Raw genomic sequence first — 13,380 nt, 5'->3', positions numbered from 1 at the left:
AAAAAAAAAAACCAAAACGTTTAGCACAGTTCTTCACAATAAGTGGTCACTGTAGAATGTGTGGTAAATTTGCAAATTAAAGTGAAAAATTCTTTGCTATCTGGGTGACATACTTTGTAATTCAGAAATTTGCAAGGACAGTTCTAGCCTCACACCAAAACCAGCTACGTATTCAATACTTGGCAGACTTTTTTTTGGTGTTCTCTCTTTTATTAATTATTAGATGGACATTATTTATACAACTAAAGCATATTTTTAGAGCTGATGAAGAGGAAACTGTATAAAGTTAAGAAATGTTTCAAAGCCCTGTGGTGAAATTTGCCAAACCAATAAGAAAAATGGGTTTTCTATCAAGATGATCTTGAAGGCAAGGCAGTCTGCTTTGCTGAATCTCTCAGGAGAAATAATAGGTTATTGTTAACAATTGACATTTTACAACAGAATACATGAAGGAAAAAATGTTGCATGAATGACATGAATAGAATGTTTTGTAGAATTGTCAGGTTTCAGTTTGAAATGTCAGTTCTTGGTGCGCCCGTGGCCGAAGAATGACCAGACATGCCAAAGCTAGGCAAGCACGAAAATGAGGTTTATTGAGGAGAAAAAGATAGGATTGTAGAGTAAGAGCAAGAGCAAGATATAGGTTTATAGAACATGATACATACGCCACTGATGATGACCGGACCCATTGTCACAGCAAAGGGAGAGCAAAAGGAAGGGCGCAAAAAGAAAAAGGGACTGGTTATGGTCTGCATCTTGTTTTAGAGTGCTGGGATTGGGACCTCCCTGTGGCTCAGACGTTACCATAGAACCACTTTGACTGGACAATTGGGAGTTGCATGACCTGAGTCTTAACTGCACATGCAGATCTTCCGTGAGCCTCTCTGAAAGCCCACGGGGGACAGGGGGGTGAATTGCAGCAGCACCTACTTTCGTCCCTAGGAGACCTGGAATCCCTTGCTATTTACCTAACAGGATGATTTCTGATATTTTCCTACTCATGTCCTTAAGGATCTTAGACATTAAAAGTATGTATTCTATATTATCTAGAGAAGTTGTAGGTCAAGTGTGCAATATCTATTTAAGAAGAAAACCCTAACTGCCCTTAGGATTTCTATTTCCATAGTATGGAAGATTTTTATCCAAATAAAAATCACGGACCTGACTCTGGAATTGGAAGTGATAATGGAGAGAAACGATTGTCTACAACAGAAGTGAGTCTTTTTTATTGTTGATCTATTTTATCTTACAATTTTATTAGAGCTTTGAAATAGAGACAGTTGCACGCATTTGACTTTTTATTATGCTTAAAAATGATCATTATTATATTTTATGACTTCAAATGAAAAAGGACATGCAGATTTTTAAAAGCAGAACAATAAACCTTAACATTGATTTTCGGTTTGAAAACTGGAGATGTAAAGCCGATATTCTATAATGCATATGTGAAATGAAAGCAACATAATATGTTTAAAATGCCTCGTTTGTACTTTATGCTTATTCCTTTCAGCCATCAGATGATGATACAATCAGCCTTCACTCTCAAGTCTCAGAATCAAATAGAGAGCAGCCATCAAGAAATGACAGTCACACAATAGGAATTAAGGCTGATTCTCAGAAAGGTAATTCATATGATGTCTGTTATTTTTATTTCATGTACATGGCCCACATTAAAATGGGTCTTTTATTAAAAATAGGCTTTCAAAAATTTTATTATCTTCAGCCAACTGTTATATTGAGAAAATACACTTTTATTCTAAGCACTGCAGTGTCAGAGCGTACCATTTAGTATCTATATTTTCTGATAAATATTAATCTATACCTAGACCAGGAGGTGTATGATTTTATTGACCCCAACACAGAAGATGTAGCAGTTCCTGAACAAGGAGATACACATATTGGATCATTTGTCTCTTTCTTTAAGGTGAATAAAACCTTGAATACATATCAATAACATGTTCTCCTTGATCTTATAAAAGTGGACCATACAATTTAAAACGATAACTTTCTTTTATATAAGGGAAAAGAAAAATGTTCTGAAAAATCTCTGAAAAATGAAGTATTGGGAGATGCAAAAAGGTAAGCACATATGAATTCTCAAATTGAAATGTTACCTATAAATACTTGAACTATTCATTAAATATTCCTACTTGAAGGAATACTTGAAAAAACATAATTTTTTGGTCCATTTACCTGTTATGTTTAGATAGTTAATTTATAAATACTTCATTTGTCTGTGTTCCTCAGTTAAACGCAAAATTATAGTAAGCATTTAAGTTGAGTGTGGGATATACACTGTTTTTTCTCCTTGAAGTGTAATGATAATGTTTCCTATTGTTATTACTGAGGAGGACTGTACCTTCACATATAGTGCTTTATTTGAGCTACTTAACAACCCTTTAAAATTGATAGTATTGACATCGTTTTATCAATAAAGAAACTGAGTCTTCGAGTTTCAAATGTCTGGAACTCAGATATTCTGTCTCTTGATCTAATATGCTTTCTATTTTGTCAGGCTGATTGTGACAATTTTAAGGGTATTTACTTCCATACTTTACTAAAATAATTCTGTTTTGGATCTTTTCTTTATCATTCATTTTATGAAATGATGACGGAGTGTGACCTGCCACATTTTTTTCAGTCACTCTTTCAGATTGCGTTATTGTGCTATATGTTTTTCCATATTTCTCATTTAATCTTCACTGAAATCCTGCAGGATAGATATTGACCTCATTTTTATAGATGAGGAAGGTGAAGTTCAGAGACTCTTAAGTTTTGTATCTAAAATTACTTAGCTAGTAGACACTAGTGTGAACTTAGCTCTTTTTGATCCCCAAACGTTTTTCTTTTCTCTACATTGTGCTTCCTCCAAATGACTTCACTGGTAATTTTTAAAGCAGTTATTAATTAATCATCTCCCATGCCCTATAAAGAGGTGCATTGCTTTGTTTTATACTCTTTAGATTTCATTCTTCTCTTAGTTTCTCACCTTAGCTAATGAGCACAGTTGCCTAAACTTGCTAAAAGTCACCTGTGGCATGTAAGATATGACAAAGATACAGAGACTCATAGTTCGATATTGTTTTTTAAGTGAAATGCCTTCGAAATAAAATGACTACAGTTTATAGAACAATTTACTTTAAAATTTCTTTTTTCTCTTTGAATGATAAAAATGGTATATTTTAATTAGTATTTTCTGCCAAATTTGCCAGTCTTATTTTGTTTGCATTTTCTTATTTAGACATTATACACAGAGACCTTTAAAATCAAAATGAATAAACTGATAAAAGTAGGATAGTTCAAAAATGGAGAAAATTTTATAACATTTTTAGATTTATTTATAAAGTCAGGCCATATAGAACTCTGTAGTCCTTATTACACTCAAAGCTAGGGAATGCACATCGTTAAATTACCATGGCAATTACACATTTCAACGATTAAAAAAGGTCATATACTTTGCCATTATTTGTTAGTCATAATTAATATAGCCAGTATGCTGCATTTCATATTGAGTAGAAAATGTAGATATGTTTTCCTTAAATATTCCTTATTTCTTATTTTAGTATTTTTAACACAAAGACATAAAGATTTTAGCTTTCATGTGATGTTATAAACAAAAGTGGTTTCTATTTCTAGAAGCTGACATAAAATATAGTCTGCCTTACTTTTTGGATAACCATGTTTGTGTTACCTTTCAGACTTGAGAAAGAACAGTTACTTGCAGAGGAAGAGGATGATGATTTGAAGGAAGTAACTGATTTGAGGAAAATAGCTGCTCAGTTATTGCAGCAAGAGCAAAAGAACAGGTATTCTTTGCAGTAGTGAGATTTGAATAGGCAAATTTTATAATCATTAAATCTGATTATTTAAAGATTACCAAATAAAGTGTATGAAGTTTTGAGTAGGGCGCTCTTAAGATCGGTTTCAAGAGACTGACTACAGATTGAATATCCCTAATCCAAACACCTGAAATCTGAAACACTACTGATCCCAAGCATTTCAAATAAGGGATACTCAACCTGTACTAAAAGACACTAGGAAGTACTTAGGACAGAAATGTAAAATTACATTTACAAACTCGTAGAATATACTCACATATATAGTCACTATATTTAATATTGCTTAGGTCTTTCTTTTTTATTCCTGTGTGCTGAATCATAGTAACCTATTTAGCTCACAGTAGCATTATTTATATTGTAAGCATTTCTTTCAAGGTACATGTTGTATGTAGATAGTGCACTTTTTTAAAATCAGATTCTGAATTACTTTGGATATGTATAACTCCTCAGAATTGAGTTGAATTATACAGTGGCTGATTGAATCAATATGATGATTCGAGGGTCACAGATTCATTTTGGTCTGTTTCTTCATCAACGACCATTTTCCCGCTGGTTACGCGTTCTCCAAATGCATGCCTTTGGCAATGAGGAGGACACTGTGTGAATGAGTATAAAATCAAGGCAAGTCCATTTTTAATACAAGAAAAGTTTCACGTGCTGCTGAGGATTGGCTGTTATTGCCATCTTCATGTACTGAAAGTACTACATTTATAGTTTTGAAATAATGAAGATCTGAGATTTTTTTATGTTTGTTTGTTTTGAGAAAATTAAGAGAATAATTTTAGTACATTTAACATGGATAAGTAATAAGTATTTTACTTCACTTCTTCGAAACAATTAATGTGTATAGATAGTATGACCATGTTTTTGGAAGTTTCAAACTTAGATATACTGGCATTTGTTTAAATATGCCTTTGAAGGCAGGACGTAGTGATGTATGCTTGTAGTCTGCTACTCAGGATTCTGAAGCAGGAGGATTGCTTGAGCCCAGGAATTTGAGGTTATAGTGAGCTATGATAGGGCCACTGCACTCCAGCCTGGGTGACAGAGACCCTGTCTCTAAAAAAAAAAAAAATATGCCTTGAAAAATACCATTAAAACTTATGAAATGACAAATATGTGGTTTTTAGGGACAATCTGGATAAATGGCTAATAAGCTAAGTAGCCACGTATTATCTTTTTTTGCATGGCTGCTACATTGATAGATTTTAAAAGATCAGGCCAGGGGCAGTGGCTCATGCATGTAATCCGAGCACTTTGGGAGACTGAGCCAGGAGGATTGCTTAAGGCCAGGAGTTTAAGACCAGCCTGGACAGCAAAACGAGACCCTGCCTCTACAAAAAAATTAAAAAAAAAATAATTAGCTGCATGTGATGATGAGTGTTTGTTGTCCTAGCTATTTGGGAGGCTGAGACTGGAGAATCACTTGAGCCCAGGAGTTGCAGTGAGCTGTGATCACACCACTGCACTGTAGCCTGGGTGACAGAGTGAGACCTTGCCTCTAATAAAAAATAAATAAATAAAAATCATACTGTAAAATATCATTGATCTTTATCTCTAGTATATCTGTTGTAGCCTCATTCCTGGTTCACATTTTTCTTCTCTCATAATTTTCTGTCACCCTTTTCTGTGCTGTTTATCTTCTAATGTTTTCCTATGATTCATTTCTAATGGGCCTTTTTGAAATTGGCTACTATGAGACTGTGTGTGTTTTTCCCCCTCCAGTATGATCTAAGTGTTGAGCACTCTGTGGTTTAAGAGGTTTGATGAAGCAAGCCACCACCTGCTCTGTGGAGCTTAAAAAATAGTTGAGTTTCTATTCCTCTACCTAGAAGATGAAAGAACTGTATTTATCATTATGGAAAGAAAATATTGATTTTTTTAAAGAACCCACAATATCCATTTTTTCTTGGTGTTAAGAATAGCATTTGAGTATATAATTTTAGATTTTAACATTGCCATCTATTTATATATTTTCCATTTCTACCATTATCATATTAATTTTTCATCTATCAGTGTGACTTATTCTGTCATCTATTCATGTGAATTAAATTATCTATCTAGCCTAGATACAACATCGACTGAATTTTTCATAGGTTTAGTTTTTGTAATCAGTATAAAATAGCACCTAGCACTGTGCCTTGTACATAGTAGGTACTCAGTAATACTGTTTTTGGTTAATTGATGGCTTGAAAATTAAATCAATAAATTTAGAGCTATTAATAATAGGACCCATTAATTTAGATAAAAATGATATGTTCTCCCTAAGTAACTTCTGTTATTCTTCAAGATGTATAAAAGGTAATTTCTGTCTTTCTCTGATTTTCTTCTTCATCATCCTTTTTAGATGTTAGCACATAAGAATATAAGAACTTTTCAGATTAAATATTAATATATAGTGATATTAATGTTGTAATAATTATGTCTAATTTTTGAAGGCATTGAAATATTTATAATAATCTGGTCATAAAGTAAAGGGCACATTTTACTTTTAAAATTTATAATCTATAGAGAATTTATATTAGATCCCTAGCCAATTCTGTTAATGGCTGAACCAGATCTCAGAAATTTTTAATGCTGAATCTAGTGTTCTTTCCATTAAATGACCTTTCTTCCTTCTAAAATATGTTGCTATTGCTCAGATCTCTTAGATTTAGATAATTAAAATTTTCTGTTTACTGTCACAATACTTGAATTTGAATGAGATGAAAAAAATCTAAGAGTAATTCTATATAAGGCTATATCCTGAAGTGGATTTGATATAATTTGTACCTTCTCTGGTTGTAGATTTTTCTTTTCACATTATATTATTGTGTTTTATATTCCAACTTTATTAACAAAGGATCTAAAATGCTATTTAAAATTGCAGGCCAGGAAACTAGTACAACCGCTATGGAAAGTAGTATGGAGATACTTCAAAGAACTAAAAGTAGATCTACCATTTGATCCAGCAATCCCACTACTAGGTATATACCCGAAGGAAAAAACGACATTTTATAAAAAATATATTTGCACTCTAATGTTTATAGCAGCAAAATTCACAATTGCAAAGATGTGGAATCATCCCAAATGCTCATCAATCCATGAGTGGATTAACAAAATGTGGTATATGTATACCATGGAGCACTACTCAGCCATAAAAAAATGGTGATCTAGTATCTTTTGTAACAACTTGGATGGAACTGGAGGCCATTCTTCTTAGTGAAGTATTGCAAGAATGGAAAAACAAATACCACATGTACTCAATACTAAATTGGAACTAATCGATCAACACTTATGTGCACAAATGGAAATAAAATTCAAGGGAAACCAAGTAGGCGGGAGGGGGAGGAGGGGATGGGTAAATTCACACCTAATGGGTACAATGCACACTAACTGGTTGAAGGGCGCACTTATAACTTCGACTGAAACTGTACAAAAGCAAATTATGTAACCAAAACATGTGTACTCCCGTTAAAATTCTGAAATAAACAAAAAATAAAAATAAAAAATAGAAAATAAAAAATAAATTCCAGGCCAGGAGTTGTAACATTTCTTTTTAGGTTTTAATACAGTCATTCTAATGTTTTGTTTGTTGTTAGTCTTGATTAACAATAATTTATCTGGATTAAGATTGCTGTAGCATACCAGGAAATATAACGCAGGACTCCTATTTTGAATGTACATTACTTAACTGTTCTTTAGCTTTCTACTAGTTGAAGGAAAATGCAATGTTAGCTCTCAACTAGAAGAAGTCATGTATGCTTATGTTGAGTTCAGTGATGATTTTCTTATACCAGTTTTGTCACTTGTTTAGTTAATACTATTCTTAAAAATATATTTGATTTTTTAAGGAAGTTTATACTAGTACATGGTGAATGAAGCTATCCTAGGGAAGCAGCAAAGGAACATTGCACAGAAGTAATCATCAAAAAGAGTGGGAAATGATATCAGCAAACAAATCATCAAATCAGGAACTCATAAGGCTTCAAAGTCTGAAGCCTGGTTGTTGCCATCCAACCAGGTTCATTTGCCCACTGCCTAAGAGGAAGCCAATACGCTGAGCCAGCAGGGTTTACGACAGAGACAGAGAAAGAGTTTATTCTGCATAGCGCTACACGGGGAGATGGGAGAAATTTCTCAAATCCGCCTCCCCAAGAATTTGGGAGACAGGGTTTTTAAAGACAGTTTGGCGTAGGCAATTGAGTCTCCTAATTGGCTATGTTCGGGGCAAAACCATAGGGTTGTAGAAATTGTCTTCTTTGCTGACCAGGTTCTTGGATGGGGGTCGCAAGACCAGTTGAGTTAGTTCCTCGGTATGAGACAGTGGTCTGGGTGGGTCAGCCATTCCACTGGAATGTGGGACCTGGAAGATAACTCGGAAACTACCCCTAGGTTTCCAAAAGGTGATGTTATCTTTGGAGAAAGCTAAGAATCTTTATGACCACCAGCTGTGTGGCTCTACAGTGGCAATTACAGAGAAGCAAACATGGGGACAGTGGCTTATTATTATTGTTTTTAGCTAGGCCTGTGCCTTATTTTTAGCTAGGCCCTCACCATAGTTCTGGCCTTGCACCCCATTATTGATTTGTGTAAAGGGCGCTTTCAGTTACTCTTAGGCTTTTACCCAACCCCATTCCTGAGGTGTGGACAAATGAAAAGGGAAAGGGCCAATGACTGTTCTGGCTTCTTCCGGCTGGCATGGGACATAGTCGGGGTTTTGCCCGTGTAAAGGGAATGAAATCATTTTGCAATCATATGCCAATATCCACAGGTGCTGGGTTTCAAACTAAAGTTTGCATGACAAGAACATTAGTGCCCTTATTTATAGCCTTAGCACGGTGCTTAAGTGAACGGTGGACTATAAGAAATATTAATAATGCCTACCTTCAATAGCCCCTGTGGAACTGATCCAAAGTTCTGGGGAATCCAAGTGAATAATTTTGGAAACCAGTCAGGTGTGGGATCTCTACTAGAGCCCTGTTGTAGCCACACACCTTGTTGGGAATTTTTCTATTCAGGTTTCAACTTTTCACGAGGTACAGCAGGTAGTGTTTAATACTGCACAGACTCTCCCTTGTTCAGCCAACAGGAAATCTAGCACTGCCTGATTATCTAAGACTACCTGGGCTATCAAGGTGAGGGACCTTTGTTGAGCCCTAAGGCTTTTTGCAGTTTCTTCTGTGATCAGTCCTAGTGTGACAGACAAATTTCTAATATCTCTGTTGGCATATACTCTGTAGATAGGGACTAGTATTTCTAGCAAGCTTTGTTACCAGGTGTCCTGGTATCTTCCTGGCAACCTTCTCTTAAGAGGTCCATGGGAAACTTTATCTGGCGACTTGTAGCCAGGATACAACTCAGGATTCAGTTCAAACTGTAGGCAAACATCAAAAACTCAAAAACAGTGGACAAGACTAGAATCTAATAACAGGTGGACTGCAGTTTTTTATTTCTGAACCATGTTTTTTCTCTCTCCAGTTTCCCATTTTTATTAAAGATGAATCATAGTAGGATCAATTTACTTGCCAAAATAAACTTTACTCTTGTTATGCTTGGCCTGATTATTTGCATAAAGTGCAGTAAGAATAATTATTAGCCATATAGGCTTTTCTTTCTTTTTAAAATAGGCTTTGCTGGGACTTTTTCATAAGGAATCTTAGTTTAGACTTGAAAGCCTCTTCAGTCAAGCCAAGGATTCATCTATGCCATAAGATACCTGTATGAATTGGGTAAATTCCTCTTTTCTCGAGGTCCCAAAGTAACTTGGGGTTCTTAGACCTGTCAGAAAGTGACATTCTTTACTCACCACAGATCAGGAAGTGTTATAGGTGAGGTATCCGGCCAGTTTTTCCAAAGGGCTTTTTATCGGCTTTATAAAGTCAACCTTAATTCCTTAATGCAGTCTGGACACCTCTGAAAATATGCCATTCCAGTCAAAGCCTTGGTAAAATACCCAGTGTCATCCTGTTATAGAAGAAAACAGATTCTTATTGAACTTATGCAAATAACTATATTGCCACAAATTAAGAATACATACAAATAGTTTTCAAATTTTGGAGAAATTAAGTAGAGAGGAAAAAATGCTTAAAATTTTGCTTACAGATATATACTTTCTTATAAGTTATAAAGAGCTCAAAAGAAGGAAAAAGGGTTTCTTGACTTCTGGCAAACAAAATACAAAAAGAATCAGTGACATTTCAAACAAAAGTCATAAATTTAGTTCAGTTTCATGTAATTAATTTCTGTTCTGTTTGAGATTGAGTTAGCGATACTCATGAACATATCACCTTTCTAATTAAATTAAAGTCCTGGAAATTTGTTTTGTTTTAGTTCAATGGTATATAATCTCCAAAGTTATCAGAAATGTGTATTCAGAAGAACTTGTCAGTCCTTTCCATGACTTTCCTTGAAGAAGCAAACTTTGGACTTAGCAGTTTAAAGAACCATTTTCTGAGATGAATCAAAGTAAAATAATAATTGTCTATGGATGACAAAGGTCTTAGACTAGCCATGGTTAAAGAGACAATTAACAAAGTTGGTTATTTTTGTGGCATATGGCAATCTAACATAATAACCATAATTATTACTCATAACATACACCAAGACATATCAATATTTTACAATATTGGAACATACTAATCACATGCTTATACAAATACAATCCAAAGAAAGTTAAACACCATTTCATATTTGACAATACTTCCTATATGGTTTTAACATGCCAAATAAGCCTAATATGTCCGTCTTAGACTTTCAGTGGCCCTAATATATAAAAAGCTAATTTGAGGTCAAAAGGCTAGATTTAGAATTTGGGTTTTGGAAAGTTTTTCAGCTATCAAAGGCTTAAAATATTTGTTCAAATACAATCACAAGCTCCTATAAAATAATGATCATTTATTTAACCAAGAATAATAGTCATCAAAAGATTCTAAAGGTAATACAGGAAGTTATATGGGTGTAAACCTTAACCCTTTTAAAGTTTAGTTTTTCTAGTTAGTCAAAACCTAATAAAGACAACGTGGGGATTATCTTGATAAAGCATAAAATCTTTGCTTCTTTTAGACCAGTTACCAAAAAAGTAAAGAAAAACCTTCTGTAGTGCAATTTTTTTTAATTAGAAAAGTAAACGTGTTATAGAATCAAAATGAGTACTTAATGTAATTTCATTAAGAGCAAATTAATACCTTAAGAAAACTTTATTTTAACCAAAATTCTTCTTTTTAATTATAGCCGATGAGATCACATACAAATTCCTTCATAAATTCTCTTTATAAACTTTATCCCAACCTACACCGACCATCTACAAAACATGGCTGAAAACTTTGTTTTGTCTTAACTTTCCCTTTTCCTAAATAACCAGTCATTTTAGGACAAAGATTTACATACAAGATCCTTTCTCTACAAAATTATTCTCCTTTCTCTTTAACCTTTCTTACCGAAAATACATTTCTATATTCATTGCCTTTGTACATCTCTCTCTTACTAGTTACTTTCTATTTTGTTTCTAGAACCATATTTTGATTCAACCTTTATATAACCTCTGAATTAGGCAAAATTACATATATATTTAATAAGAACACATTTTACGCTTTTATAATTTTATTAAAAACATATTTTCTGGTACACTTTATGTATAGAATCACATGTATTGACTAGAATTCTTATTTTAAGTAACTCTAAACTTTAGTGAAAACTTAAAAAGCAGGATGTCATGAATTGTCTGTCATAAAACACTTGTTGTGAAAGAGGATCACAGGTTACCCTAAAATTCGTTTAGCCAAACTGGTAATTTAAAGATTTTTTTTTTTTTTTGAGACAGAGTCTCACTCTTTTTGCCCGGGCTAGAGTGAGTGCCGTGGCGTCAGCCTAGCTCACAGCAACCTCAAACTCCTGGGCTCAAGCGATCCTCCTGCCTCAGCCTCCCGGGTAGCTGGGACTACAGGCATGTGCCACCATGCCCGGCTAATTTTTTCTATATATTTTTAGCTGTCCAATTAATTTCTTTCTATTTTTAGTAGAGACGGGGTCTCGCTCTTGCTCAGGCTGGTCTCGAACTCCTGAGCTCAAACAATCTGCCCGCCTCAGCCTCCCAGAGAACTAGGATTACAGGCGTGAGCCACCGCGCCTGGCCAATTTAAAGATTTTAAAAAGCAAAAATCTTACTCTTTTGGAGAGGAGACTCAGTTTCCCAAGCAATCATAAGACCTAATACAGACAAACAGAAATGCAAATTAGAGAGGAGGAAAGCTGAATCTGTTTCTTTTTCTCTCCCCTGCTTTTTTTACAGTTTATTCAAAAGGTGAACAGAAATCTTTTATTATTCTTATTAATATCATATGAAAATTTAGTTCAAAAGAGAAAAGCATATTTTTCCATTTCATTAGCATATTAATGGTACAGTTAATTTTAATAAAATCCTATAAACAAAGCCATCTAATTTTAATCAATTTGACCGTAAGATTTTTACAAACCTTTTGTAACCTTCATTTTTTTTACTTTTTTACATCCACTTAGTTTTTAACTATCATTTACTTATTTAATTTAAGGCAGTATCAAAGCCAATAAATTAGACAAAATTATCTTTTTTAACAAAACTATTAATATTTCCATGTCTTATAACATTTTCATTTTAAAAATCTTATTTTTCTGCCAGAATAGAGCAGAACAAAAATAAATAAAAAATCTTGTTTTTCATATAGAATTGTTTCTTTCCTATCTAGCAGTTTTAATTTAATCATAATGTTAACTCTTAGAAAAACCTAGGAAGTTAAAGTAACTTTGAACTGTTATCAGTCCCCAATTTTTATTACCACAGCTAAATGCATTTAGTTTTCTATATCATAAAATAAGATGTGAAGATATATAAACTTAAACTTATGTTTAACAATTAATGTTTTAGTATTTTATAAATGACTCTGACATTTTTTGATTATCCTCTTTAACATAACATGACTTTAAGATTTTAAGTTACTGAAAAGAATTTTGAAACCACAACATAGGCACCATCCCTAATGTCTTTCCTGGTCCTCCTAGGTCTCATGCAGCCATATGGCATCAAAGATGGCTACAAAGGACAAGGCCTGTCTGTGTCCTCAATTCATTTACCAGGTGCAGAGTTCAAGACAGAAAACTGGATGACTGGAAGATCCACTTCCTACCGGAATAGCCAGGGAGCAAAGCTGGGGCAGGAAAGAAGGGGTTGTTTTCCGCTAGATTGTGCCTCGTGCCTCCTAGCTGCTGGTCTAGGCACTGAGAACATGTCCCCAGGCCTCACCATGGCCACCTATCCAGACCCCAGAATCTGGAGGCTCAAAATCAAAAACAAAGCTCACAGTCAAATCCAGCAAGATTTGAAAATATTACAGAAGCAGTAGTTTTATGACCTTAAAATATCTAAACTTTAGTAACAGTTTTAAAGCTAGTTTTATTTAGCAAAGATTACCAAAGTCACATGAACTAAAAGGAATTTGAGTTCTTTCCTATTTTCGTGATAAAATATCTGATTTAAGCGCTTACCTTTTTTAAGCCAATTAATTAGAACTCTTTTACATATTTTGGT

At 34.1% G+C, this 13,380-nt stretch overlaps 1 protein-coding gene across 2 annotated transcripts in view; it reads left to right on the top strand.

Annotated features, from left to right (window-relative positions):
- The window catches only part of LRCH2 (leucine-rich repeats and calponin homology (CH) domain containing 2), a 118,153-nt gene that overhangs the window by 59,744 nt on the left and 45,029 nt on the right, over window positions 1–13,380 (top strand). For both annotated transcript variants that reach the window (XM_012653516.1, XM_012653515.1), the window contains exons 7-11: window positions 1,127–1,214; window positions 1,511–1,622; window positions 1,827–1,924; window positions 2,021–2,079; window positions 3,699–3,806. In XM_012653516.1, coding sequence (XP_012508970.1) covers window positions 1,127–1,214; window positions 1,511–1,622; window positions 1,827–1,924; window positions 2,021–2,079; window positions 3,699–3,806 — 465 coding nt within the window. The remainder of the gene's footprint in view (window positions 1–1,126; window positions 1,215–1,510; window positions 1,623–1,826; window positions 1,925–2,020; window positions 2,080–3,698; window positions 3,807–13,380) is intronic.

This window comes from Propithecus coquereli, unplaced genomic scaffold (assembly GCF_000956105.1).
Source record: "Propithecus coquereli isolate 6110/MARCELLA unplaced genomic scaffold, Pcoq_1.0 Scaffold421, whole genome shotgun sequence".
NCBI lineage: Eukaryota > Metazoa > Chordata > Mammalia > Primates > Indriidae > Propithecus > Propithecus coquereli.
Note: the sequence above shows the minus strand (reverse complement) of the source record. Positions and strands in the feature narration are given on the sequence as shown.